The sequence below is a fragment of the Phocoena phocoena genome, chromosome 3 (assembly GCF_963924675.1).
Source record: "Phocoena phocoena chromosome 3, mPhoPho1.1, whole genome shotgun sequence".
Classification (NCBI taxonomy): domain Eukaryota; kingdom Metazoa; phylum Chordata; class Mammalia; order Artiodactyla; family Phocoenidae; genus Phocoena; species Phocoena phocoena.
Window position 1 is genome coordinate 112,212,375 of NC_089221.1, and position 26,609 is coordinate 112,238,983.

Consider the following 26,609-nt stretch of genomic DNA (forward strand, 5'->3'; position numbering starts at 1 on the left):
TAAGAGAGCCCAGGCACCCGGTGCTTGGACTTCAGACAGACAGACCTGTGAAATAATTAAGTGTTGTTTTAAGCCACTAAATTTGTGGTAATTGTTATGCAGCAACAGAAAACTAAAAATATCACACACACACACAGCCACACCAAGGGGCCAAAGAACAAGACCAAACCTATGTCCTGTTTATTTACACTCCTATTAATAAAGACAACAAGAGAAGGATAAGGTTTCAATATTTTATTCAAGTTTTATTTTAAGTGATGTTAATTACAGCATTTGAAGGGGAGGAACTAATTCCACACAAAATGGAAGACCCTAAAATGTACCCATTAAACTGCTAAAAAATAAACTGAGTGGCGAGAATACAACAGAAGTTCAATTTAGATTCTGAGTGTTGTCACCATGTGATATTACAGTCACAGAGACTCTTCCCAGCTTGCAGCTGGAGCTCTTAGAAGCTATTTCATACTCTGGTGCAAGGGCAAAAAAACACAACATGAGAAAAAACACAGTTAAGTCCTGAATTATTGGCTTCATCACATCCACCTTCTCCACCCCAAAATGGCACAAAAGAAACAGCTACCACGCCCTGCAGACTACTTTTGGTGTAAAAGAGGTGATGGATTGGGGTGGAAAAAGTCCCTGCCTAAAAAAGTCCCTTTCAGATGAGTTTGTATACACCATCGAAGAGTCTCTCCTCAATCAGGGTAGGAAACCAAGGTTCAATTCTCAGGAAGTCACAATTTCATTCATTTACTCAATACGAATTTACAAATTACAAAGTGCCTGCAAATTATCAACTTCCACTTGCAGCCATTTCTAGGTAAAAAAGGAACCTGACATCTCTAGAGGGGCCAGCAAGCTCCCCCTCAAGTCTACAGCTGAAAGGACCTTTTTTGAAATTGGGTTTCTTCTGTACCTCTGAAAGGGTAACACCCTAAAGCTGAATCATCTTTAACCTGGAAGTCTAACATGATATTTAGCGATACTCGCATCCCAGACATACAACATTAAAAGGTACACTAAATTCTGAAGGTAGCTATGCTGCAAAATAGTTTAAAATTAAACGATTGTACAGTATTCATTTATGCTTGAAACTCCAGTCCTAGACCAAGCTTGTGGCCACCAGCGTTGACATTCTTGCCATCCAGCAGAGCTGACAGTGTCAGTTTGATACCTGCAGGGGGAGAAGTCAGGGAGAGGAAGGGAGGAGAGAGGGAGGAAAGAAAAGAGAAGAAAGGTTAGCAAATGGAGGATGGCTGAAGCACACTGGTGACACCACAGATTCAGAACCTGTTCCAGCTGAGTGTGATCAGCAGGGGCAAAACCACAGGCCCTTGAATCCCTGTTACTCAGCGCCATCCGACTAATGACTGGGTAGCTGACGATGAGCTTGTGCAACAATAATGACGACTCCATAGCTCACCCAAATCCACTTTCCTTCATCCTCTCATCATCCCCGCTACAAAATCCATGCAGAAAACTTCTTTAGCAAAAGCCCCTTGAAATGAGACCCCAACCACGAATCAGACTCCACGGTCTTACACTCCCAATCACAGCATGCACACAAATGCAAACACACACACACACACGACTAAATGCTATTTTCTCTAGAACAGCTTGATTCTGCCATCATGTGACCTTAGATTTCCAGTGTTCAAAGCCCCAGTCTGACCAAACTAACCCCAAGGGGGTATTATTTCCTGTAGCTGTAACATACTATGGACTAGCCTAGCTAACTGTGCAGAGGAAACCTACAAACCAGTTTCACAATGGGGATGACTTATAGGCTGGTTTTAAGAAACTGCTGGAAAAAAAAAAAAAAAAAAGAACCTGCTGGAAATAAGTATCAAGCATTAGGCACACACTGGGAAAAAGAATGGAAGAAAATAACCAAAAATGTAATACATGTTAGCCTTGGCCTTTTTCCTCCTACTTACTACTTCTCCTATTCGCCAACCGTTTTATAATGACTCTGCACTCCTTTACAGTCAACTATAAAACTTTATATACACTCATTTACAATGTACTACACAGTCATTTTACAAGCAATAACATAAAGCAGCAAACCAGCACCACATCTTTTTTAAGACAAAGAACTAATTTCACACAACCAACACATACCTGGCTTTAGGGTCTGAGTATATCCTAACCCTATCAGGCTGGAGTTGTTCACTTTAGCCTAGTCAAGGAAAAGATAAGAGAGTGAAAATGTTAAGTACTTCACATTTCTGTCTCCAAACTGAATAAGAGCTTTTTAATCAACCAACTCTGGACTTCAGTATCAAATTCTCTTTTTTCATGACCACTTTGTTTATAGGATTCATTAAATTCAATATGAAATATATCAAATTTAGGAACTAGGTCTCAGAAGGGTAACGCAAAGAAACAACACAATTTTCAAGTAAAAGAAAGTTATTATTTATATTTGATTCCTTACAGTATGTGTGCCCAATTCCATTTTATACATAGTAGGTCTGTATTTTTAAGTTATAACAGGTGAGGACACCTTCATTTATGGCCAGAGACATAAAAGACTTTCTTGTATTTGTTGGGATAAAGAAAAACAGACCAAATGTCAGATGGGGTTTTAAAGCGTTTTTTTAAACAGCAGAACATTGTTCGAATTTTTTCTTCATGAAAAAGAGAAGCAAAAATCAAAAAAATTTGGCACTGACAAGCCTGAATTTTTGGAGCAAAACAATACCTAGACAATCACTTAAATGTCAGCACTTACTGAATGCTGATGAATAAATTAATCAATAAAGCAGCTGAGTCGATAATAATTTCACCCTTATTCTTCTGCCTGAGTTGTAGGGAAATCTGGGCCTCTCCCTGGCCCCTTTCTGGGGAAGTAAGGAGAGGTCAGGAGCAGAGCAAGCTCACGCTGTGAGAACACCTGGCGAAAGCCAGAGCTACCAGGGTGTGTGTCTTCCTGCTCACATGCTGCTTTTAGACGCAGCATCTCCCACAGGAGAAAACAGGAAGGTAGGCCTCCAGGCAGTCAGTGCCCCATCTAGATGTTCCATTTTGCCCATGCCCTCCAAATAATAAGGCCCCTTTTCCTTTGTTTTAAAGTGCCTAACATTAAGGAAGCCAAATTCAGTTCCTATTTCAGGAGACTTAAAATAGGCTGTCTGTAAATTACACAAGTCAGCCCAGAAACCATCCTGCAACATGAGATTTCCTCATTCCACCCCAAAAAGGATACAGCCGGCAGTGCCCTGTGACAACAGAGATGAGCTCAACAAGATTTAACGCAAAAACTGTGCAGCAACGCAAGGGTCCATTAGCTATGCTACAGGGTCTGCAAGATAAGATGCCAACCACCCAATGCCAGGGCCTGATTTCTTAATATGCAGTACAGGAGCTGGGCAAGAGAATGAAAACTGAGGGGGAAAGGAACATTTAAAACCTTCAGGTTCAAGGTAACCCCCTTTACAGTCTGCAGCATGGACCAGGGACTGGTTAGAGAAGGAGGTTCCATAGCAAGGCAGTCTGGGTCAAACACAAACCCCAGCACTTACCACCTGCCTGCCCTTGGGCAAGTTACTCAACCACTCTAAGCTTTCAGTTCCTCATTTGTGAAAACATGGATGGGATAATTAAAAAAAAAAAAAAAGCACCTATCTCAAATGGGTTGTATAAGAATTAAATACAGTAATCCACATATAATGGTCTCCATACAGTGCCTGGCAGCCATAGTAAATACCATTACTATGATCGTTTTACTCACTGTGAACCCTTTCACAGTGAGAAAATCTCTAGTCAAAGCATGGAATTCCATCAATCCAAAAGGATTCCAACCTAAGGGTCAGGGTAAGGTCTCAGAGATACATGATTGCACAGGTACCCACCGAGAAGCAGGCGTCAGGGTCGATCTGGTACTTGGCTGCTATTCCGAAGCGAGTGTTACTGTTTCCTGCTGTCCAGGCCAGATTAACAGCAGTCTCCAACTTCTTATTCACCTTCTGATAAATGGAGCCACCAAACTCTGTCCCGTCATTTCTGCAAATAAGCACAGCACAGATGCCAAGCAGCCCAGGAAGGCGACCTGAGCTGGGCAGAGCTGACCAAGTCTAACAGAGGACAAGCATGTTGTAAATGGATTCAACTGATCACAAAACAGGCACCGAATTACGGCAAGCCTGATAGGAATGGCACAGACACCAGGGTCAGGAAGGTTCAGAGGAAGGGAAAGGCTATCTCAGCCATCACTGGGAACACCCAGAGGCAGCTCAGTCAACTACTCAGGCTGCATGGAACTTGAAGTTTGCTTCTACATTAATCTTTAAAATAAAAGCAGTAACTAGGGCACTGGGATTCTGGATTCTGAGTGATTTCTTTCTTCTGCTGCTAAGGTTATTACTTTTATAAATGCTCTACCATAAAAATGGAAAGAGAGAACAAAGCCAGAAATGGCAAGAAAGTCTGGGCCACTCATGTTCCTCAGAAGGCAGCTTATAACCCTTAGCACCAGCACCCTTAGCACCCTTAGCTGCATCCACTGCTGAGGGTGCACAGCCAGAACTGACCCAGGCCCTAGGAGGAACAGCAATTACAAGAGAGTTTAACCTATTATTCAGACTTGTTGGCCTATGCATACTATTGGCCCATGCTGCAACATCTATGGTCCTGGTGAGATTTGAAAAGGAGCAACTTGCTACATTACAAGATGTTTCTGTCTTTCAAAAATGGAATGAAACCCAGCAAGCCAAACTCCTTCCTCTCTTCCAAACACACCGTACTGACCGCAGCCTCTGGGAATATCCCCTTCCCCACTCTAACATTTTTAACATAAAAATACAACGTCAGGGGACTTCCCTGGTGGCGCAGTGGTTAAGAATCCACTTGCCAATGCAGGGGACACGGGTTCGAGCCTTGGTCCAGGAAGATCCCACATGCCACGGAGCAACTAAGCCCATGCGCCACAACTACTGAGCCTGCACTCTAGAGCCCGTGAGCCACAACTACTGAGCCCGTGTGCCACAACTACTGAAGCCCACGCACCTAGAGCCCGTGCTGCACAACAAGAGAAGCCACCGCAATGAGAAGCATGCGCACCGCAACAAAGAGTGGCCCCCGCTCACCGCAACTAGAGAAAGGCAGCGTGCAGCAATGAAGATCCAACGCAGCAAAAAATAAACAAATAAAACAAAGAAATTTAAAAAAAATACAATGTCAAAGTTCTGCCTCATCATTCTGGGTGTCTCCAGTGGAAATAGCACTGGAAACTATTAAGGCAGGTCCCATACGCTTTGGAATCCAGCAAAGAGCTTAGAACTCACTAACCCATGAATAAATTGTTGCTGTTTCATTGCAAACTCTGCTCTTCACTAATATACTCTCCCTAAAGTAGATGCTCATTAAATACATTCTAAATTCTTAAGTTTTCCCTGAAATTCAGCCAGACAGACACTGTGCTTCCAGAAAGTACAGGAAGAGCATAGACACCACCCGATTCACAGAGAATCCTGACTTCTTCAGAAAGTCTTGAGCATGCTACAAAACAGCAGCTTGTCAAAAATAATAGATTTTAACTCAAATGGGGAAATTTCCTTGGGCTTAAATGTGTTTAAACATTAGATTTTTCAATACATTCTAAAACCAGCAACACTGCCTTCCTGTACTGAACTCTTAAAACCACAAAGGAACTCGTTGTAAAAAAATCATCTGGGGGCTTCCCTGGTGGCGCAGTGGTTGAGAGTCCGCCTGCCAATGCAGGGGATACAGGTCTGTGCCCCGGTCCGGGAAGATCTCACATGCCGCGGAGCAGCTGGGCCCATGAGCCATGGCCGCTGAGCCTGTGCGTCGGAGCCTGTGCTCCGCAACAGGAGAGGCCACAACAGTGAGAGGCCCGCGTACCGCAAAAAAACAAAAACAAACGAACAAACAAACAAAAATCATCTAGGGCTTCCTGGTGGCGCAGTGGTTAAGAATCCACCTGCTGATGCAGGGGACACAGGTTTGAGTCCTGGTCCAGGAAGATCCCACATGCCGTGGAGCAACTAAGCCCATGCACCACAACTACTGAGCCTGTGCTCTAGAGCCCGTGAGCCACAACTACCGGAGCCCATGTGCCACAACTACTGAAGCCCACGCGCCACAACTACTGAAGCCCACGCGCCACAACTACTGAAGCCCACGCGCCTAGAGCCCGTGCTCCGCCACAAGAGAAGCCGCTGCAATGAGAAGCCCACGCACCGCAATGAAAAGTAGCCCTTCCTTGCCGCAACTAGAGAAAGCCTGCGCACAGCAACGAAGACCCAACTCAGCCAAAAATTAATTAATTAATTAATTAGTTTAAAAAAAGCCATCTAGGGCTTCCCTGGTGGCACAGTGGTTGAGAGTCCACCTGCCGATGCAGGGAACACGGGTTCATGCCCCGGTCCAGGAAGATCCCACATGCCATGGAGTGGCTGGGCCCGTGACCCATGGCCGCTGAGCCTGCACGTCCAGAGCCTGTGCCCCGCAACGGGAGAGGCCACAACAGTGAGAGGCCCGCGTACCGCCAAAACAAAAACAAAAACAAAAACAAAAAAGCCATCTACATGAAGCACACAGAACACCTGTTACACACCTGGGCCTCTGCAAGACCAGGGCAACCCAGATTAGCTGTGTCAGCTGTTTCCATGCCAGTTCCAAAAATAAACCATGTCCACTTATTAAAAATCTTGAAACTCAGGTTAGTAAAACCTAAAAGTCATTGCTCTTCCTGGAACTGGTGCAAGTTCCCAATTCCAAACCAAGGAAGCACTTTCCATGTCAGCCAAAATTTTCAATTAAAAAACACTTCTATGCATGTGATATTTTTCCTATGGCTTTTTTGCATGTTACCTTTTTTAAATTTACCTTTTTTAAATTTTTGACCTTTTTCAGTAAACATTTCTATGAATTTTAATACAAAGACTCCTGTATCCAGGATACAGAACAGTCCCACTACCAAACTTCCCTGTGCCACCCCTTCAAAGTGATACCCTCCCTGTTCCCCTCCCCCAACCACTGGGCTGTCCATCTCCATAGTTTTCTTGTGATTTTTTTAGTTTTAAAAGACTCCAATTTTATTAATTTATTATATTAATGTATTATATTAATTTATTAATTATAAAAATTCCTCAAAATTTTTTATTACAGAAATGTCACTAGTTTAGACCCAAATACCATTTACTTGTCTCTAAATTTTAGAAGTCACTTTAGTGACCTCTAGTGGAAAGAGAGAAATTTGGTAAATTTGTACCCAGCTTGCACCATGCATTAGTTCTTCATGTCTACAAAGATTTCATGGATGAAATCTGTTTCCCTTAAATCTAAATCAGCACTCTGCTTCAACCCTCAAGTTTGATTACAAAGGGCTCTCTCTAACCTACCCTGTAATTTCCTCTTCCCTTCATGATACTGTCCAGTTAATAAACTTTTAAATGTTCTGCCATGCAGAGAAGACACTCAGTATTTAACTGAGATAATCAACTCCTAATTTGGCTCCCATGCCTACATTTCATTAAAGCACTGCAAGCTGGTCCTCAGGCAGTATACAGAGAAAGAGAGCTACACCTCCCCACCCCCATTTTGTTAACTAAAATGAAAGGCCCTCCAACGTCCACAAAGCTGCAGGGAAGGAACACTCCTGTGGACTGACATCATGCCCTTGCTGTAAGTGATCAGCCATTCTGTGTGTACCAGGGACAACATTTACTGTTCACAGAACAGTAAGAAACTACATCACTTCAGGAAACGGGTAGGTGGGAAACAAGAACAATACTAGCAGGCCATTTGGCTCATCTGATTCCAACAAACTCACTTGCCAGTGATTAAAAATTAAGCTTAGGAAAAAATCGTGGTAAACAATCCCCCGACTGCACACACTCACATACACTTACACATTAGTGTGAAGCTGGAACTCATCAGTCTTGTAGCCAACTGCAAAGTTGCTCTGGGTCACTCGAGACTTTGCGGTCTCAAAATTCATCTGGTAGCCCGCCAGCCAGCCCTCGTAACCCAGCACCAGAGCACCCCGGATGGAAGGCCCGGCAATGTCGAAATCCACGTCACAGCCCAGGTTGATATGTTCCCGCTTGTACCCGGTCTTGATTTTAGCATTTTTTTTCCTGGAGGAAAAGAAATTGTATTGAAATCAGAAGCTCACTCATCTTGCAACAAGCATGCCAAGAGACACAAATTTAAAAAAATAATAATCCCCGTTTGAATAGGAGGGTAGGAAGGCAAAGCCAGGGCCCCAGATCTCCCTTAAGCAACTTCTGTGCCACAATGGGCAGAACACAACCTCTCTTCAACTGGAATCCAGAATAATGAAGAAACACCACCATAACGAAGCGAGAACACAGGCAAGAAAAGCTGGAAAAAGAAGCGCTAAGTAATTTTTACTATCCTCTCCCTGTGATTAATACAGTGGCCTACACAGGCATGCATTATGCAGAGCACCACCATGTAATCATGAAACAGATGCATCTTTGCCATTTTCCAAGTCTGTGGAAAAGATACATCTGTCATGAAGGCAGCTATCTAAACAGCAGCTTTTAATGAGATGGTCATCTTCTTACTTTGTGGCTCACTTAGTAAAGAAACATATACTAATTCCCTTCTAAGTAAATACAACAGTTAGACAGCTTTTAATTCAGTATCTATGAGATCCTAATGAATATATATTTCAGAGAACTGGATAGTGAGGTAGAACCTGGGGCCCTGCAGTCACAGGGGGCCAGGAAGCCCTGGTGGACTGGACAAGATCCCAGGTCTAGTCTGCTGATCCCAGATTTGCGTATACGGCCAGATAGTGCCTCCCTTGACTATTATTCAAGACCCAGCATTTCTCAGGAAAGGCAGGTGAGTCATGTCACCTGCAAATATATTATCACAATGACTTTTACCAAAAGTCAGCATTAGAGACAAGATCACATCTATCAAATAAAATTTTGACTATTTTCACCTGATTGTTTCTGTCATTCAACTGCAAAATGGACATCTTCCACAGCGAGAAACATTCTCAGCAGAGACCACAGGAGTAAACCAGATATGCTTCAAGGTTCAAGGACCACACAGCCCTGTCCAGCCCAGCTTCATTCACACTGAGATTAAAGCTTCATCCCCAGCACCCAAACTGGGGGCCCTAAACACCATTCCCTCCTAAAAGGAACCAGCACTCCTCAGAAAATTGCAGATTACAGGTTGGGGCAGGAAAGGTGCAAGATGAGCTTGAAGCATCTATCAAAGCTATCAAAGACTTTGAGGTTGGGGCAAAAGGACTTGAGAGCTAAGATGAAGAGGCTCCCACAGGGACTTCCGTGGTGGCCCAGCGGTTAAGACTCCATGCTCCCAATGCAGGGGGCCCAGGTTCGATCCCTGTTCAGGGAACTAGATCCCACATGCCACAACTAAGAGCCTGCATGCCGCAACTAAAAGATCCCGCATGCCGCAACTAAAAGATCCCGCGTGCTGCAACTGAGACCCAGCGCAGCCAAATAATTAAATATGTAAATATATTTTTAAAAAAAAAACAGGCTCCCAAGGGCTTCAAATATGAGACAATATCAGCATCAAGAATAATATCAGCAGCGACTGAAGTACATCAAATGTTTAAATCTATGAACTCATAATGACACTCAAGACATACACACATTGGTCATCTTTAGAGACTAGAGAATCAATTTGTTATTTTGAAAAGGGTAAATAAGAAAGGAATCAAACATGTATCCCACCTTTCCTATACTAACTATATCTCAAAATAACCAAAGATTTGATAAGTTTCTCTTTATAGAAATATTCCAGCTTAAAAATGAAGAAAGAAAGATAAAGGTGGAATTATCACCAATTTGTAACCCCTTATGAGTAGATCATGAATGGCACTAACATACAAAGAGAAAACCAGGCCTTCTGTGTGCCTCCCTATGGAAGCAGATTTCAGCACCCCCCAAAATGGAATCTAAATGTGATGAAGCCTCCAGACTTAGCAATTCACAGGAAATGTGGGGGACAGGGGAACAAGTTAAACAACACCACAGAATGCAAACAGCAAAATTTACTCTATATATAATTCTAGAAGACAAATGATCTAGTTTTAACAAATAAACTGCAAGGGGAAAAAAAACAGAAGAAGAACCTAAAAACTAAGATTTAGGAGCCATATGAAGCAATTTTTACAATTTTGCATGGACAATTTTTGATTCTCTAAAAAATTTTCATGAAATCATGTAAATTTGAAGAGACTAGGCTTGACAATATTAAGAAATTATGATTAATTTTCACAATGTAATGATACTGTGGCTATGCTTTTTTAAAAGGAAACTTATTTAAAGATACATATGAAAATATGTACAGATGAAAGTATGTGATATCTGTTATTTACTTCAAAATAATCTGAGGGTGGGAGGGGTTGATTATGGATGTATAAATAAAACATGATTGGCCATGGGTTGATAATTATTAAAGCTGAGTGATGAGAATATGATGAAGGTATAATATGCTTTTCCGTATTCGTTTGCATGTTTGAAATTTTCCATAATAAAAAATTTAAAGATTAAACACTCCAAGTTCCAATGAGTCAGAATTTCAGAGGTCATAGGTGAAAATAAAGTTAACACCCTTCCCTAGTGACAATGAAACTTACAACTTCTGTTCAAGGTGCTTCTGTACATTTTTGCAAGCTTTGAAGGAAAGGAGTGACAATCAAACTAACTCTCAATAAGAAAAACTTAAAATAAACCTATTTTGGTCTGCCGGCTCTTTAGAGGAAGAAACCTGGGTTACGACCAAGTATCCAGTTGGCACCAAGCAGGGTAGGATGATTGATGAAAAAAACAGCTGCTCAGAGGCTGACATTTAGAAAGAAGGGGAAATCAAGACACGTAAAAATTAGGCATCTTTTAACCACTGGGTAAAATGCTGCTGCTGACACAAAATGTGACACCTGTACCAGGGCCTCTGACCAGTGGTGTGCACAAGCCACACTAGACAGTTACACTGTGCCTCCACATGCCACCCCACTGGATTCTGGCCAGAGGCACCAGGTCCCCAGGGAAAGGCACTGGTGGGGCAGTGACTAGGTTTCTCTCCAGGCTTGGCTCTAAGGCAGCATTCTATGCCTTTGGAGCTTTTCCTCTTTCAAATATTATTGGGATTTTTTAAAGCTATTTAAATAATGGTGCTAATTTGACAGCACCTGAGAGAGGTGTACTCTTAATCTGTGGTTAACAAGCTGGCTTTATCTGTGGTAAGTACTCAGTGTGGGTGCCAGTCCCCTGATGAGGTCTGTCTGCAGCTTCATCCAAATGTGGTATATGCTTACCTCTTTAAAGGAAGCCAGGATACTTTCCCAGGCTGTACCCCTCAGACACTTTGGAAAGTCAGCTTTCATTTCCAATCTCCACCGAGTCATCAAAACTTTCCTCAAATACCCAGTAGCAATGAGTACATCTTGTACCCACAGTCTTAGTTTCTAAACACCATTCTTCAATAAAAGGAACAAAGGCTCCTCAGAGAAATAGCTGATAGTAGGACTAGGGAAGAACAAGTACACTTTCTGAAGAAGTGCTCCAAAAAAATGACAGGGGCTTGTCAAAAGCACACAGGATGTCAACTTGAAGGCTCCCAATGGCCATATCTGGGACAATATGAGTAACAAAATATAGTAATGGGTTACAATCCATAGAATAAAATAAATGTCCAAGAATCCATACTGATACAGATAACTGATCAAATAAATAAAAGGTGGAGAAGAAAGAGCTCTTCCTTTCAGTAAAATCCCAATTAATAAATGTAGAAGGAATGATGGGAATAGAAATTCACCATTTGGGGGACTTCCCTGGTGGCGCAGAGGTTAACAATCCGCCTGCCAAGGCAGCGGACACGGGTTTGAGCCCTGGTCCAGGAAGATCCCATATGCCACAGAGCAACTAAGCTTGTGCACCACAACTACTGAGCCTGCACCCTAGAGCCCGTGATCCACAACTACGGAGCCCGCGTGCCACAACTACTGAAGGCCACGTGCTGCAACTACTGAAGCCCACGCACCTAGAGCCCATGCTCTGCAACAAAAGAAGCCACCTCAATAAGCCCCCTGACTCGTTGCAACTAGAGAAAGCCTGCGTGCAGCAACAAAGACCCAACACGGCCAAAAATAAATAAATAACATATAAAAAAAAGTTAAAAAGAAAGAAATTCACCATTTGCCAAACACAGTTGTTGCAGGCAAGAATCACCAATGGATGCGAATATTTGTGAGTCAAAGTATAAAAATTAGAATATTTGCATGGTCCCAAAGCATCTCCCCACAAGATACTTGTTAATTATAAAGAGAAAAAAAGTAACTTTACAGAGAAATCTGGCAAACGCCACTTTAATCAAGCGACCAAAGTAACGTCACCAGTAATGAGGCACATTGATATATACCCGCTGATGTCATGCACCAAGATGGACAGAACACAACATCCTATCTACAGCTATCAAAAATAAATAACCTGGGGCTTCCCTGGTGGCGCAGTGGTTGAGAGTCCGCCTGCCGATGCAGGGGACACGGGTTCGTGCCCCGGTCCGGGAAGATCCCACATGCCGCGGAGCGGCTGGGCCCGTGAGCCATGGCCGCTGAGCCTGCGCGTCCGGAGCCTGTCCTCCGCAACGGGAGAGGCCACAACAGTGAGAGGCCCGCGTAACGCATAAAAAAAAAAAATAAAATAAAATAAAAATAAAAAAATAAAAAAAATAAATAACCTGAAAAAATAAATAAATAAATAACCTGAGTTTAAACATGAGAAAAGATCAGACAAATCCAAATCAAGGATTCTACAAAATAACTGGCCAATCATCTTTGAAAGTGTCAGAGTCATGAAAAACAAAGACTTAAAGATGGTTGAGATGGTAAATTTTATGTGTATTTTACCACAAATTTTATTTTTGGCCACACCACACAGCATGCAGGATCTTCCCCGACCAGGGATTGAACCTGTACCCCCTGCACTGGGAGCGTGCAGTTTTAACCACAGGACTGACTGCCAGGGAAGTCCCCACAATTTTTAAAAACTCAAAAAACTATGAAATGAAATTCAATACATGCCCTTGGCCTTGTCATCAGTGTGTAAAACAACCTTCCCAAGGCCTAGGAGACCTACTGCTCTGAATGGAAAAAAACAAGAGTGTGTTCTAGAAGAGACTGATTCCCTCTAGCCACTTTGAAAAGCACCAGGAGCTGAGGCAGATCAACATGTTCTCTTGCCTCCTGATGTGCCCAATAACCAGCAAGCCTAATCTGTCTGTGACTGGAGGGCCTAAAGCAGGAAAGTGCAGTCTCAGGAGCCACCTTCCAATTCAGCCCACACACTCTCAGTGTCCCTAAGTAGGAAGCTAGGGAAGAGGCCCTCCAGCGTGAAAAATGGGGCTGGCAACAGTGACCAACAGCCCTTGCTTCCAAACACTGCCTGCTGCCCTAGAGCCTTGGCCACTTACATTGTGAGCAGCCTCACTCACATGGAATGGAGCATTACTGGACCAGAAATCCTACAGCCTCCACAGCGGAGGCCAGGAGAACAATAACAAACAGCACAGAATGAATCTTAAATCTTACTATGAAACACCACTAAAGGTCCTTATGGAGAAAACAGATGATATTCTTACCCAGTGTTTGGTGAGAAGGATGAATCGAAGGTCAGCTTCAGGCCACGTGCAAGCTGAACAGAAAAGAAATTCACCCACAGGTTTAGTCACAAGACAGGCAGCCGATGTCACTTAATAAAACTGTGTCTTTTCACAAGTGACCATTACCTGATCTTCCACGGTAATCTCCGTGCCTAGTGTGTTGTCAGTGTTCCATTTCTCCGTAAACGTCAGACCATATTCGGTCCATCTGTACTTGGTTTCCAGACTACCCGTCACTTTGGTGGTCTCGGTGTTGGCGGAACCTGAGCTTGTAAATTCCTTTAAAGAAGAGAGTCACAGCCTGCATGCCAGCACTTCATTCTGCATTGCTCCACCCCTAAATGCACTGTACTTTCCTTTATGCAAGAGGTGAGACCCTGAATGTGTGGGTGCAAAAGCTCATTCTATAATTCAGTTAGATATTTGAAGTACAGATGGAGTCTGCTAATTAAAGGAATCTTTCAGGGAATTCTTTATCAGGAGAAAGATTCCTTCCTCCCCTGTAACTCTTTAGTCTGGACAGGAAGGCAATTCTCCTTCTGTCCTACCTCCAGGCTCGTACAGAGAAAAAGCTTTGAGCTAAAGCTGACATTGCAGTAATTCTACCCAAAACTTCCTCCTTCCAACAATTCACAATCTAAAAGGGATTACTAAGATTTGGGGTTTTTTTTCAATAATTATGTGGTATGGAACACAGGTCAATTTTGAAATAAGAAACATGAGGAAAAATAAAATTGAGGCCTGCCCCATATTCCTATGAGTATTAACAGCTACTGAATTGGGGACCTAGTCACATGGCTCCCCTGGACGACCCATGCCACAGAGGATGCAATGAATGTGACAACCACAAGCTGCCACAATCAGAAAAGTCCCTTTGTTTGCCACCCAGATGGAAGTTATTGATTATTTATTGATCTACAATAAATATCCATGCTCCATATAGGCAGACAACTTACCAGTCCATTCTCAGATTTTGTTTTCAAATCAAGTTTTATTAAGCCAAACCCTAAAGAAAGAACATGGTAACTGTTAATAGGTTAAATGACTAACTCAAGAGCAGCATCTCTGCCTCCCTTAGGTTGTTTAAAAATGAGATGGGTGCAGAGGGCACCGGTCTCCACTGCTGCCTGCCTCTCTGTGTGTGGAGCCCGGCTGCCATGGAACAGTGGCAGGCAGAACAGACACAGGCCCCACCTGCACTCCCAGTGGAGTCTGAGAAAAGGGTGCATGACAGCGTGAGCACATGCCTAAAGACGAGCTCCAAATTTAGAAGCCGCACTCCACTGCAGCAGCATCCACAGACCTGCTCCCGCCTAGGAGAAGAAACAAGAATGTCCACTTGTCTGCAGCAATTCACAAGCCTACCCGTACGGGGTGCACAACCAAAACTGCTTCACTAGCCATAGTGACAGGAAGTTTCTGAGAGCTGACTGACCCAAGTCTCTCAAACTGTAATGGGTAAAATACCAAACATGCCAACCCAGTTTCTGAGCTGAAAGGCCACTCCATGCAACACTCACCATAGCCCTTGGTAAAGACATCCCTGGCAGATTTGCCAAGATCAGCATACGTGGGAGGCACAGCCATCTTCTGCTATAATAAAAGAACCACCAGAATAAACACATTGGTAAGTTTTCCACCAATAAAAATCATCAGCACTGAGTTCCACATACCTTATTCCCCCAGGTGTGGACAAAGAAGACTGTGCTATCTCCTGCTTCTATCTGTGGCCAGAGCTTGAAACACCCAGTAAGTTTTTATTGACAGCAGACCAGCCTGACTTTGGACCTCTTCTCCTAGGCATCCCCAGAACTGAGCACAGGCCCAGAATATGGTAGGAGTCAGTCAATATTTTCTAAATGAATTCATTGGCAAAGACACAGTCCCATAAGCCAGCTACTTTACTGAACTGCAGGACTCTTGCCAATAAAACATATCTTCTTACAAAATATCAACTGCTAGGACATTAAATACATGGCAACATATTTTCTATACAGTTCTGATTTCATCCATTCAACAAATATTTATGGAGTACCTACTATGTGTCAGAATGGACCCAACTTTTCACAAAACCTTTGCTACAGGAACCCACTTTTAGAGTATCATATTCCTCATAGAGAAAACAGTAAAACCTACCTACCTGACTAGGCAATTCTTCACATGGAAGGAAATGCAACCACATCCCCCCCAAATTTAATTCAAATAAACATCTATTCAGCTTCAATGTGACTTGACTTTTAAAACCAACTATCAAAGTACTACTTGGGATTGATGCACATCACTAAGTCAGTCAACAAGCATTTATCAAACACCTCGCTGTTCAAGGAAGGCAAGAACTTCAAATAGTCCTTGCCCTAAGGACCACACTGCGCTGCTGGGAGGCTCTGCACTGATACATTATGTACACAGAATTAAAACCCTAATCCAGATGGCACACACTCTGTGCTCCACCCAGGAGGAGAGGGGAACGCGAGAAAGCACCATCTTCTGCATCTTCTCCATCTCCAAAATTGTTAGCCTCAGCCAGAAATTCAATTAACCCAAGGATGGTTCCATCCATTTTAAATACAGCATACCTAAATTTCCAACCTGCATACACCTCACCCAAAGTCACATATAAATGTATTCGCACAAATTAACACCCACATGGCATATTCCTGGTTAAATGGGAACCCAATGAAAAGTGGTGCAAGTGATCTCAGGGGAACAATATCACACCTGGAAGTTGCATCCTGACCAAAGCCTCAACTTCAAAGACATTGCAGGGAGCCCAAAAAACCAATGAGTATAATGTTAAAAAACTATAAACTTGCACAATTTTAAATTATAAAACTGTGGTCCTGGTCCTATTTTACTTTTTTCAGAGGTTTTGCTAATTCTGTCCCAGCTCCCTTCTGTGTCAGAGCAGAGAGGAGCAGCCCAGTAAGCTGTTTACGCGCTCCTATTTTTGTTGCTGTTGTTATTGTATTTCTCACACATGATCAGGCCAGAACCATGGGCAACTCAGTCCTCATTAGGATCAGGGCATAAAGAACACGGTGGAAGACCCATTTCAGGCTGCTCCCACTGGCTCTTTCAAGGCTCTCTCCCCTCTCCCCTTCCACCCCAAATGAACCCCATAGGCACACCCACCCCAGGGACAAACCAGGAAACTATCCACCAGGTCCTCCAGAAAACACCCTCTGCCTTAGGCACACGCCCCAGCCACAGATGGGCCTGGGCCCCTCCCAGGAGAAGCAATGAAACAACCCTGGACTGAAGGCTGAGGTAACAGAGCCCCAAGGAAACATGCAAAGCATCTCAGCAAAGGGCCCAGAACATTCTCCACACACACACCAATTGCTAACAGTTATCAGTGGACAGAACACCCCTCTTCAGTGCTGTCTCCTTCCCAGCTGGGCCACAAACTCAGCCCCAGCCGGGTGACAGGGAGAGCAGTCCAGTGGCAATATCTCCGGGTCAGCTAAGACCTCCTGTACCTCAGAGGTCAGGGCCTTCCCGAGTACCCTCCCCTGGCTCCAGGACCCGCCTCACCACACGTGGCACACGTGGCTTTCACGTCTGGACTGGTCCATCCCTCAGGAAAAAGTCAGAACACTCATCATTTAATGCTCCCCAAATGCCCCTGCTTATCCCTAATCCCCAAAACTGAAAAGCAAAGCCACCTGTCAAAACACACTCCACCCACAGCAAAAATCACCCTAAAGCGGCCACTGAGGAGATTACCATGCAAGGACAGGAGAGGTGGGATGGCAGAGGGAGCTCACATAAGGCCAGGCTCTCCTTGCGTCCCCAGCGCAGCAGCGGGCGGGGAAGCGCACAGGAGCCACGAGCTGAGTGGAGCCAAAGCCACTCCTGGCCCCGAGGTAACACCCACCAAGGGGGGCAAGACGCTGACTCCCCTGCACCAAAGGCTGTGTGGCTGTAGCTTCCCCTTTTGCTTTTCATAGAGTCTTCCTCTTTCCGTACCTCTCGTCTCCTGCTGCACTTATCTGACAGGACTGAAGCAGCTCTGCCTCTCTGAGAAGCCCAGCTTTCCTACAGCTGCAAACAGCACCCAGCACAGTTCTCAGCACCTGCTTCAAAAACAATTTTAATGTAAAAACAATGACTGCCATCCACACTTTCTCAGGCCAGGACTAGATGGGGAGAGAATTCAGCATTCTGCTTTCTCACTTAACACCCTGCCTGCACTGACCTGGAGACTGAACCCTGGTCCTGGCCCCTCCCGCCACCTCAATCAGCTCCAAATCACTCCCCATCTGTCTCTGCAGCATCCACCCCACGTGTCTTCAGAAAAGGGAACCCTCATACGCTGTTGGTGAGAATATAAACTGGTATAGCCACTACGGAAAACAGCATGGAGATTCCTCAGAAAATTAAGACTAGAACTATCATATGAGCCAGCAGTTCCACTTCTGGGTATTTATCTAAAGAATATGAAAACACTAATTCGCAAAGACATGTGAACTCCTATGCTCGTCACAGCATTATTTACAATAGCCAAAAAATGGAAAAAAACCTAAGAGACCACCAACAAATGAATGGATAATGAATGGATAATGGATAATACTGGATACTGCGCACGCGTGTGCGCGCACACATGCACACACACACTGGAACAGTACTCAGCCATTAAAAAAAAAAAGATGAAATCTGGCCATTTGTGACAACACGGATGGACCTTGAGGGTATTATGCTAAATGAAATAAATCAGATGGAGAAGACAAATTCCCTGTGATTTCACTCATATATGGAATATAAATAAACAAAAAACAAAATAAATGAACAAACCAAAACAAACACGTAGATACGGAGAACAGAATAGTGGTTACCAGAAAGGAAAAGGAGGGGAGAGGGTGGGAATGGGTAAAGGGATTGATATCGTGATGGATGGAAACTAAATTTTTGGTGGTGAGCACACTGTAGTGCACACAAAAGTAGAAATATAAGGTTGCATACATGAAACACAATGTTATAAACCAATGTTACCTCAATAAAAAAGGGAAAAAAAAGAAGAAACTCAGCTTCTAGAGGCTGAGCATGAAGCAGGGTGTTCTGACAGCACTGTCTAATAAGTATATGCGCAGTAAGCATCAAAGTATTTTTACAGTAGAAAAAAAAAGGAAACAGTATCTGACAATAGGGACTAAGTAAATGACAATGTAACCAGTAGGCAGGAGCTCCCTCTACAGGGAAACTGCGGCACCACCAGGGATGGGGGAGACACACAACTAGCATGCCCCACCGCCACGATGGCCTAAGGAGAGCTGAACTCAAGCTGAGGAGACCAACCAAGCGCCTTCAGAAGAGAGTACTGCCACTTCTGACATCAGAACCAAGCACGGACTTTATTAAAAGGGCCTCAGAGAGCCACATTAGAAAGTCTGACACATCTATGTTTGGGCAGCTCACTCAACCAATGGATTCTCAAAAATGTAAATGACAATATCTACTGTTGCATTGGAAAATGATCAATCCCATTCTCCCCAGGTAGGAATACTACGTACAGTACAGCCCCTGAGGAGCCCATTGGTGGGCAGTGCCTAAGTGAACACGCAGTAACTCTAGCGGCAATTCTACTGCTAGGAACACACTCACAGTGGCACCCAAGGCACCCAAAGATGTATATAGGAGGATGCTCACTGCAGGGTTATTTTTAACACAAAACCCAGAAGCAACCTAAATGTCCACCAATAAGGAAACAAATGAATAAAAACTAAGGAATACCATGTGGTAATCAAAAAGAATGAGGTGGATTTCTACGTGGTGGCATAGGAAGCTACCTATGATAATAGTTCAATGAAAAGAGCAAGCCACAGAAAATGTATAATCCCATGTGACTGGAGGAAAACCATTTTACATATGCATCTTTATATGTTCCACATTTGTGAATGGATGGAAAAGCATGTGAAAGGGAAGGACATGAGCTAACCTGTAAACTGTGGCTGCCTTGGAGCTGCTTCTAGAAAGGAAAGGGGGTTTAGGAAAGGAGTGAAGTTAAAATAGGATTTTCATTTTTGATGCTACTTAATCACTTAAGTTGTTTGTGTACTTGATAATTTTTTTTTAAACTAAGGACAGAAAATTTAAAAACCTAACGAATGTGTTCAAAATTAAGCCACGCTGCATTCATGATGCCACAAGTCACATTCCAAAAGGCTACTGCAGCAGAGGTGCCAGAAGGGAAAACCATCAAAGTGCCTATACTGGCTCCAAGAACAGATTCAAATCACACCGAGGTGGCGGGGTTAACAGGTAAGGCCTGTGGGGGGCACATTCTACCCTCAGGTTACCACTGATGGCTTTGGCCACCCTGCCCAGAAGGTAGGAGTAGGGCAGAGCTCCCTAACTTCAGTGTGCATGAGAGTCACCTGAGGCACTTTTTCAAAAGCCTCCTTCCTCCCTCTCAGTCTTTCATTGCCTATCGCACAGGCAGGGCAGCCCTCAGATGCCACTGAGAAGAGTGGGCTGGCTCCCCGCACCAAGCATCCCCCAGCACCCCCACTTTGAAGCGTGTTCTTTTCTCTGCAGAAGCTCCCTCAGAAGGATCCAGGCAGGGGAGCCTTGGTGCTCTCAGAAAGCCAACAACCATTGCAATGGCTGATACACAGAGCAGGGTGGCCATGGGTCCAAACGGCTGAGTCAGGAACAGTGGAGAGGAAAAGTTTTCTGAACACAGGGAACACCCAGTGGGTCAACAGACAACATTTTTAATGGCAAGGGTAAAACTGGGCTAGGACCTAAACATCAAGAGCCACCCTGCCATGGCATTTCTCCACCCATCCGAGTACCCAGGTAGCAGGGCACAGTGACGAATGGAAGGGGCTATGAGCCTGGCAGAGGTTCTAGCTGTGTGACTTTGGACAAGCCACTTATACTCTTAGGGTCTCACTTTGCTCATCTATAAAATGGGGCTAACAATAGTGCCTTGCTACCACTGTTGCTGCAAGGATTAAGTAAGGAAAACAGAGCATGCAGAAATGTCTGACACACAGTGAGTACTCAATAAATGGTAGTGTAACCACAATCCATTAATCTGGAGATTTTTTGTTTCCCCCTCCAGATCCACCTTCCTCCTCCGTCCTGCTCTATGCCCCAAGAGCTGATCATTATGGACTGTTTTCAGTGAGCTATGGGTTGGACTCAGCAAACAGGGGGCACCAGCAGAAGATGGGAGAGTGCAATTGGGGTTTTCATCCCCCAGGCTGCCTCCCTGTTGGTCCTCAGGTGGGCAGTGACTTTCCTCTACCCAACGCCACAGCTCCTGCCAAAGGACCCCTTCCTGTTCTAAAGGACCAAGGGGCCCACACCCCTTGTCAGGCCCCCCACACTCTGCCCATACCTTTGCAGATGATCCTTTCATCACGCTTTCTTTAATTAACCCATGGGAGTGTACATCTGACTCCTGCAAGGACCCCAACCAACACAGCAATCATCGCCTTCACCATCACCATCCCGGTTTCCCCTTAGGAAGGAAGAACTGTAGGAAAGCCTTTGGCTCTGCTACTTCTAACACCATTCTAAGTAGTCTGTCAGGGCAGAACTGGGCCAGCCTATAAGAGGGGCATCAGACCAGCCAGGGATTAGAGCAAAAGCAACTACTCCTAACTCTGGGGACCAGGAAAAGCAACTTCGCCCGCAGGAGGCCAGAGCTGCTCTGAAAGCCAGTATGTGAGGCCAACGCCATCAGGAGCCTCCCTACACCCCTACCCCACACTTTCTCACCAGAAGTGGCAGCCCAGGAGAAGGGCCCTGGTTGAATCTCCAGGATGCTGGCAAAGCCAATGCCCGGGCTCAATAAGTGGCAGTGTAACCACAATTCATTATTCTGACATTCTTTGTTTGCCCCTCCAGATCCACTCCAGACTCTGGTAGGTCTGTCCTCTCAGGGCATCTGTCCTCCCACCCCCCTCCATGAATGTCTCACACAGGGTAGCTGGGCTTTCCAGGTATTGCTTCTATTTTAAAACACCCTGGGAGGTGGGCCACCACTGGCACAGCCTTCCACAAGCCTCAAGAGAATGCAGCTGACTTGGGGACACCCTGCCTGCCCACCCACCCATCAAGAGGAGAAGACCGGGGCTGGCAGGCAGCATGCCAAGGTCTGGATCCCAGGTGCACCTAGGGCTCCTGCTCGCTGCCTGGCTTGACCCAGTGGAGATAAAATAGACGGTGCTTGGGCAGGTAGACTCGGGAGTCCAGCAGACCTGAGTTCCAACCCTACTCCACCACTCTCTTGTTATGAGATCTTGGGCAAGTCACAACCTATCCGCCCCTCATTTTTCTTCAGTTCCAGTAGAGGAGAAGAGTCCCTGACTCAGCATCATTCCGAGGACTGAATGAGATTGCTAGTACAAAGCACTTAGTACAGTGGCTGGTACCCAGTAAACATGTAACAATCACAGCGAGAACTTATTACAGATTTTCATTTTATATATTTCTTATCATAATTATAGCTGCTGTGCAGGTTGCCGAAAGGTCACGCTGAACCACAGGGTCCAGAGTTCTCCCCAACCATGAGGTATTGTTTAGCTGAATATTGCCCAGCCAGGTCCTGGAAGAATGCCTCCTACCTCATCCCACGGAAAACTGACCCTTCTCCTGATAAACACCCTGTGCCACTGTCCTCGCAACAAATAGGGTAACTCCATTGACTGCTGCCCACTGACAGCTAGACTACACCCAGCCATGCACATGCTCCCTGTGATCAGTGTAAAAGGGTAACAGTGCCGCTCTGAATAGCAAGTTCTGCCTTTCAAAAGGCACTCAAATCTATTAGCTCCTCACAGTGGCCCCTTGGAGTGGCAACTGCAGTGTGAAAGCATCAGCACTGGAGCTAGCCAGTCCAGGCCCTGAATCCCAACCCCGTTCCTGCTGAGCTGTGTGACCTTGGGATGGTTACCTCACCACTCTGTACTCAAGTCTCCTGACCCGTGAAATGGCAACGACCGTACCTCTCTCCCAGGGCTTGGAGGACAGTGGATTCAACGTCATAATACATACGTCAACCAGCCAGGAGAGTGCTGGGCAGGCCCTCAATAAAGAATGACTGTAATGATGACGATCACAGTTAGAGTGGAGAAACTGAGGAACAAGAAAGTAACTTGGCCTGTAACTAGACCCTATGGCTCATGTCAGAGCTGTGTTATATGAGCTCAATCTGCTCTCCTGGACTCTTGCCAGCAGAGTTCTGGGTAAAGGGCTAAGATTCTCACTTACCCTCACCCCTCTGAGAGCAGGCAGTGAAATGGAGGATTGTGCTCAGGCCCAGCTGACCACTTGATCACCTTTCCTCAGTGGCAACCAGAGGGGAGACCCTGAGCACCCTGGGGGGCTGCCTGCAGGCTTGGGCTGGCTCTCAGCCATACATGCCTCTCTCTTACCAAAGATGTCACACTTTGAGAAATCCCATCAAGGGCAAAATGGATTTGGGGAGCACCTTACCAGTAAAGGTGGCAGTGAATGTTCCCCATGACCACCAGCTTGGAGGTGGTTGTCGACGTGTGCCTACTGTCCAGTGGGGCCAGAGGCCCAAAGGCAAATCCTCACTATATGGTCCCCCTGAGCCCCTCTGTTTGTCTACAAACAGCCCCTGCCTATAGAATAGCAGAAATAAACTAATTGACTGAGAGCAGCCCCCCATACCCAGGCTCAAGCACTTTATTCAGGACAACTCCAGTAGAAGCCATTGACCCCCTCACCATCCGAGAGGGAAGAGGCACCAGGCCCAAGGGCTTTAGGAGAATCCCCTTCACCAGTGTCACCCCCAGCCCCGCAAGCCCAGAAACACCAGTTCAACAAGTTTCCCAAAGGACTTGGAAAGTCACAGAATGAGGATAACATGTTCAAAGCAATTATTTCAAATTAGGCAACAGTTCTGCCTATCACTGTTCTAGGGTTGTACACACCCTTGTAGCCCTTTATTTATCTGTGACTCTCTGCTAGGCAAGGCTATTTTCTGAAAGTGAATGAGATGTGTGTCCCTCAAAAAGGATGTCCAAAATCAAGGGACTATGGTCTGGGCCTGCAGTCACTACATATACCCATTCAATAATCCCACAAATACTTAATGAGCACCTACTATAAGCCACATGCTGGAATGGTGAAAACTTCTGTCAGCAAGAGTACATTCACCCCCACAGACCATTCTCAAGTACCTAGTATTGCCAGGTGGCACCACCCCACGCACTGAAAACAAAGTTGTATAAGGCTTAAGCCTGACCCTGTAGGAACTCAGTCCAGAGCTGGGGTGGAGAGAAGGCAGACCCTGGGCAGTCTGCCCTGCCCTTGCCTACAGCACATTAGGCAAAGGAGGTGTTCATTTCCCTATCTCCTCTGGAGAGGGGAGGCTGGTCCAGGGGCTGGGGGCCTCAGGTGAAACAGGCCTAGGCTTAGCCCAGGTCTGAACCCCCATTCAACTTTCTGCTCCAGCCTGACCCTGTCTGTCTGTAAACTTAAAGGTTTTTTAAATTACCCTGAAAGTTACTGAAAGCCTGGCACACAAATGCCTAATAATAACGTTTAAAATAACAAAGACCACCTTTATTGAACCCTTTCCAGAGCACCACGTGGAGCAAAATAGTCTGCAGGGGATGGGCTAGATCCTCCCCTAAAAGCCTCAACGGTAAGTGTCAAGGTTTCTGCCCAGACCTTCTCCCTACCAGGCACTGTTCTGAATGTTTGAAGTTAATCAACTCATTTTATTCTTCCCAAAAACCCAATGAAGAACAGGTATGATTGCTCCCGTTCTACAGATGAAAAAACAGAGGCTTAGTATCTTCCCGGCTGTGTGACCTTGGACAAATCACTAATGCTGCGTGCCTCAAATCCAAAGGGCTCGGAAGCAGTTTCGTGCAGGCACCGCTGCATTTGATGAATGAATGAGCAACCGAATCAGGCAGGAATCCCTCCTTAGGCCAAGAAGGCCACATCACTACCCGCGGGACCTCTTTTTCTAAGGCCTAACCTTCTGCCCAGCCCCCAGCTCCGGCCCTGGTCCCTGCGGCCTAAGTCGACTGTCAGCCTCCCATTCCGCCCGGAAGGTGCTGGCAGGCGCAGACAGTGCCGGGAGCCAGCTTCTCCGGGCGTGGACCCGACAGGGCGTGCAGGGCCGGGGGCGCGGGACCCCGGTCGTCACATGAGCTCATCCCCGAGGCGACAGCGTGGCCCGCAAAGGTCCATGAGCCCAGCCTGGCGAGCCTAGGTGGCGGGCGGGTCCCTGCCCGACCCGCGCTGCCGGGATCGAGGGCCAGAGGTCGCCTCCAAGGAAGGTCACCTAGACCTGCGGCGGGCCGGGCCTCCACGCGGCGGCCCGTGCCCTTCCGCCCAAAGGTCCCCGCGGGCTTTCGGTCCCCAGCCGCAGGCGCCTCCGGATGTCCGGCCACCCGCTCCCCCGCCCGGGCCTGCTCGCCGCCCGCCCGCCCCGCGCGGCCTGCTCTGCCAGTCGCTGACCCGCCAGGCCCTGGCGGGCCGCTCCCGTTCCCTGCCCCGGCCCGGCTCTGGGCCCCTCGCCCTCACCCGCTCCCCGTCCCATCTCCTCCCCCAACTCCCCACGGGCTGGCCCGCGACTCGGGGCGCAGTCAGAGGCCTGGCCCCTCTCCGCTGCGCCTACCTCAGAAGCGGTGGCAGTGGGCTCAGCGGCGGCTACGGCGGGGGCTGCAGCGTGAGGAACAGAGCCAGCGGCGGGGCCGAGGGCGGGGCGGCACAGACGGCGGCGGCGCAGACCCGCCCCGACCCAGCGAGGCCGGCCCCGCGAGCTCCGCCCCCTGGGTCCTCCCGGGACACCGCCCGGGCCCCGACCGGGTTCGCTTCCAGCGCCTGATCCGCGCGCGGACCTTTCGGGGCCCTTCGGTACCCGCGGCGGACGCGTGTGCCCACGGGCGAGTGCGGGGACACGCGTGATTGCCTGCGTGCGCCCGGGCACTGGGCGGCGGGACAGCGTGGGGCTGACGTGTGCAGAGTTGTGTGCGTGCGCAGGGACAGGCGTGTCGCCACCCGCGCGGGCCGACCTTGCCGGAGGTCCCTCCAGGTTGAAGCATTCGGGGAGGGAGGGGTCTTCCGGTTAGCTGAGCAATGGCCGAGGTCCCCTGCGCTAACAGAAGACACGCGGGGACCTGGGCCTTCTGCTCGGCCTCGGAGCTGGGAGACAACACCCGGGAGTTGATGTGGCGGGTGGCTGGACCAAGGCCTGGCCTGGGTGGACGAGGTGACCCCCGGGTCCTCCCCAGCAAAACCTGCTCAGGGTGTTAAATCAGACTCCGAGCCCCTGAGGGCAGTCACAGACTCGGCGAGGGGAATGGGCGCCCGAGGCGGCGCGGATACAGAGTAGCGCCCACGAATGCTGCTCCTTGGCCCTCGTCTCCCGTCTACCGGCTCCCGGCTCCAGACACAATGTTTCCGGCGCCTCCGACCCTCCGTCTTGCAGCTCCAGGCTCGCAAATCCCTGCAGAGGCCTGGAACGGAACGCGCCGAGAAAACCCCTCAAGATGAGTAGACAGTTTACCCCTATAGCGAAGCTGCTAGCAGCCATTTTCGGAGCATTTGAGAAGTGAGAAAAGTAAATTGCCTCTTGCAAGAACGTCCTCTGCTGGGTCCTATGGCGCGCGGACCAGCCTAGGGCCCTTCGGGAACCCGCGTTCAGACAGGGCCTGCCTGCCCGCGGGGCTCGGTTAAAGCCTGCGCAGTCTACCCCCTAGGCCTACGCAACCCACCCCTAGCAGACTTAGAGAATTAATGAATGCCAGGCTGGATGAAGATTCTGCACATCCTTCGCCTTTGGCCAAAAAACGTTCTCCAAGGCTTGAGGCGTCTAGGGCCCCTCGGAGGAGGCACCAGTCTACAGAATCGAGCAGTTGTGGCACGAATTAGAGGAGTAAGCAACTGGGGCGTTCAAAGAGGCAATCAGGCCAGGCTGCTGGAAAGAGGCAGCAGCTTCAATGAGGAAAGTGGCAAGTAGTATTCCAGTGCCC

At 46.8% G+C, this 26,609-nt stretch overlaps 1 protein-coding gene across 6 annotated transcripts; it reads right to left on the bottom strand.

Moving 5' to 3' along the window:
- Positions 1 to 219: 219 nt before the first annotated feature.
- On the bottom strand, positions 220 to 25,322 carry VDAC1 (voltage dependent anion channel 1). 6 transcript variants are annotated; one of them, XM_065874660.1, is made up of 9 exons: positions 25,253 to 25,322; positions 15,159 to 15,231; positions 14,595 to 14,644; positions 13,765 to 13,917; positions 13,618 to 13,670; positions 7,875 to 8,102; positions 3,855 to 4,005; positions 2,122 to 2,179; positions 220 to 1,174 (listed from the first exon to the last, which is right to left on the bottom strand). In XM_065874660.1, exons 2-9 carry the CDS (start codon positions 15,223 to 15,225, stop codon positions 1,083 to 1,085), a joined length of 852 nt encoding a protein of 283 aa, XP_065730732.1. In that variant the 5' UTR covers positions 15,226 to 15,231; positions 25,253 to 25,322; the 3' UTR covers positions 220 to 1,082. The 6 variants fall into 6 exon arrangements, with proteins under 6 accessions (XP_065730732.1, XP_065730733.1, XP_065730735.1 ...); XM_065874661.1 differs by having other exon boundaries at positions 15,159 to 15,228; positions 25,253 to 25,314; XM_065874663.1 differs by lacking the exon at positions 25,253 to 25,322 and having other exon boundaries at positions 1,083 to 1,174; positions 3,966 to 4,005; positions 15,159 to 15,225.
- Positions 25,323 to 26,609: the final 1,287 nt, after the last annotated feature.

What these genes read in the sequence shown, in the direction of transcription:
- VDAC1 (XM_065874660.1), bottom strand. Translation starts at nt 15,225, where the DNA reads ATGGCTGTGCCTCCCACGTATGCTGATCTTGGCAAATCTGCCAGGGAT. An exon ending in AGATTACCGTGGAAGATCAG is followed by an intron (nt 13,671 to 13,764) that starts GTAATGGTCACT and finishes TTTTCTGTTCAG; the next exon opens with CTTGCACGTGGCCTGAAGCT. An exon ending in TCCTTCTCACCAAACACTGG is followed by an intron (nt 8,103 to 13,617) that starts GTAAGAATATCA and finishes CTTTTCCTCCAG; the next exon opens with GAAAAAAAATGCTAAAATCA.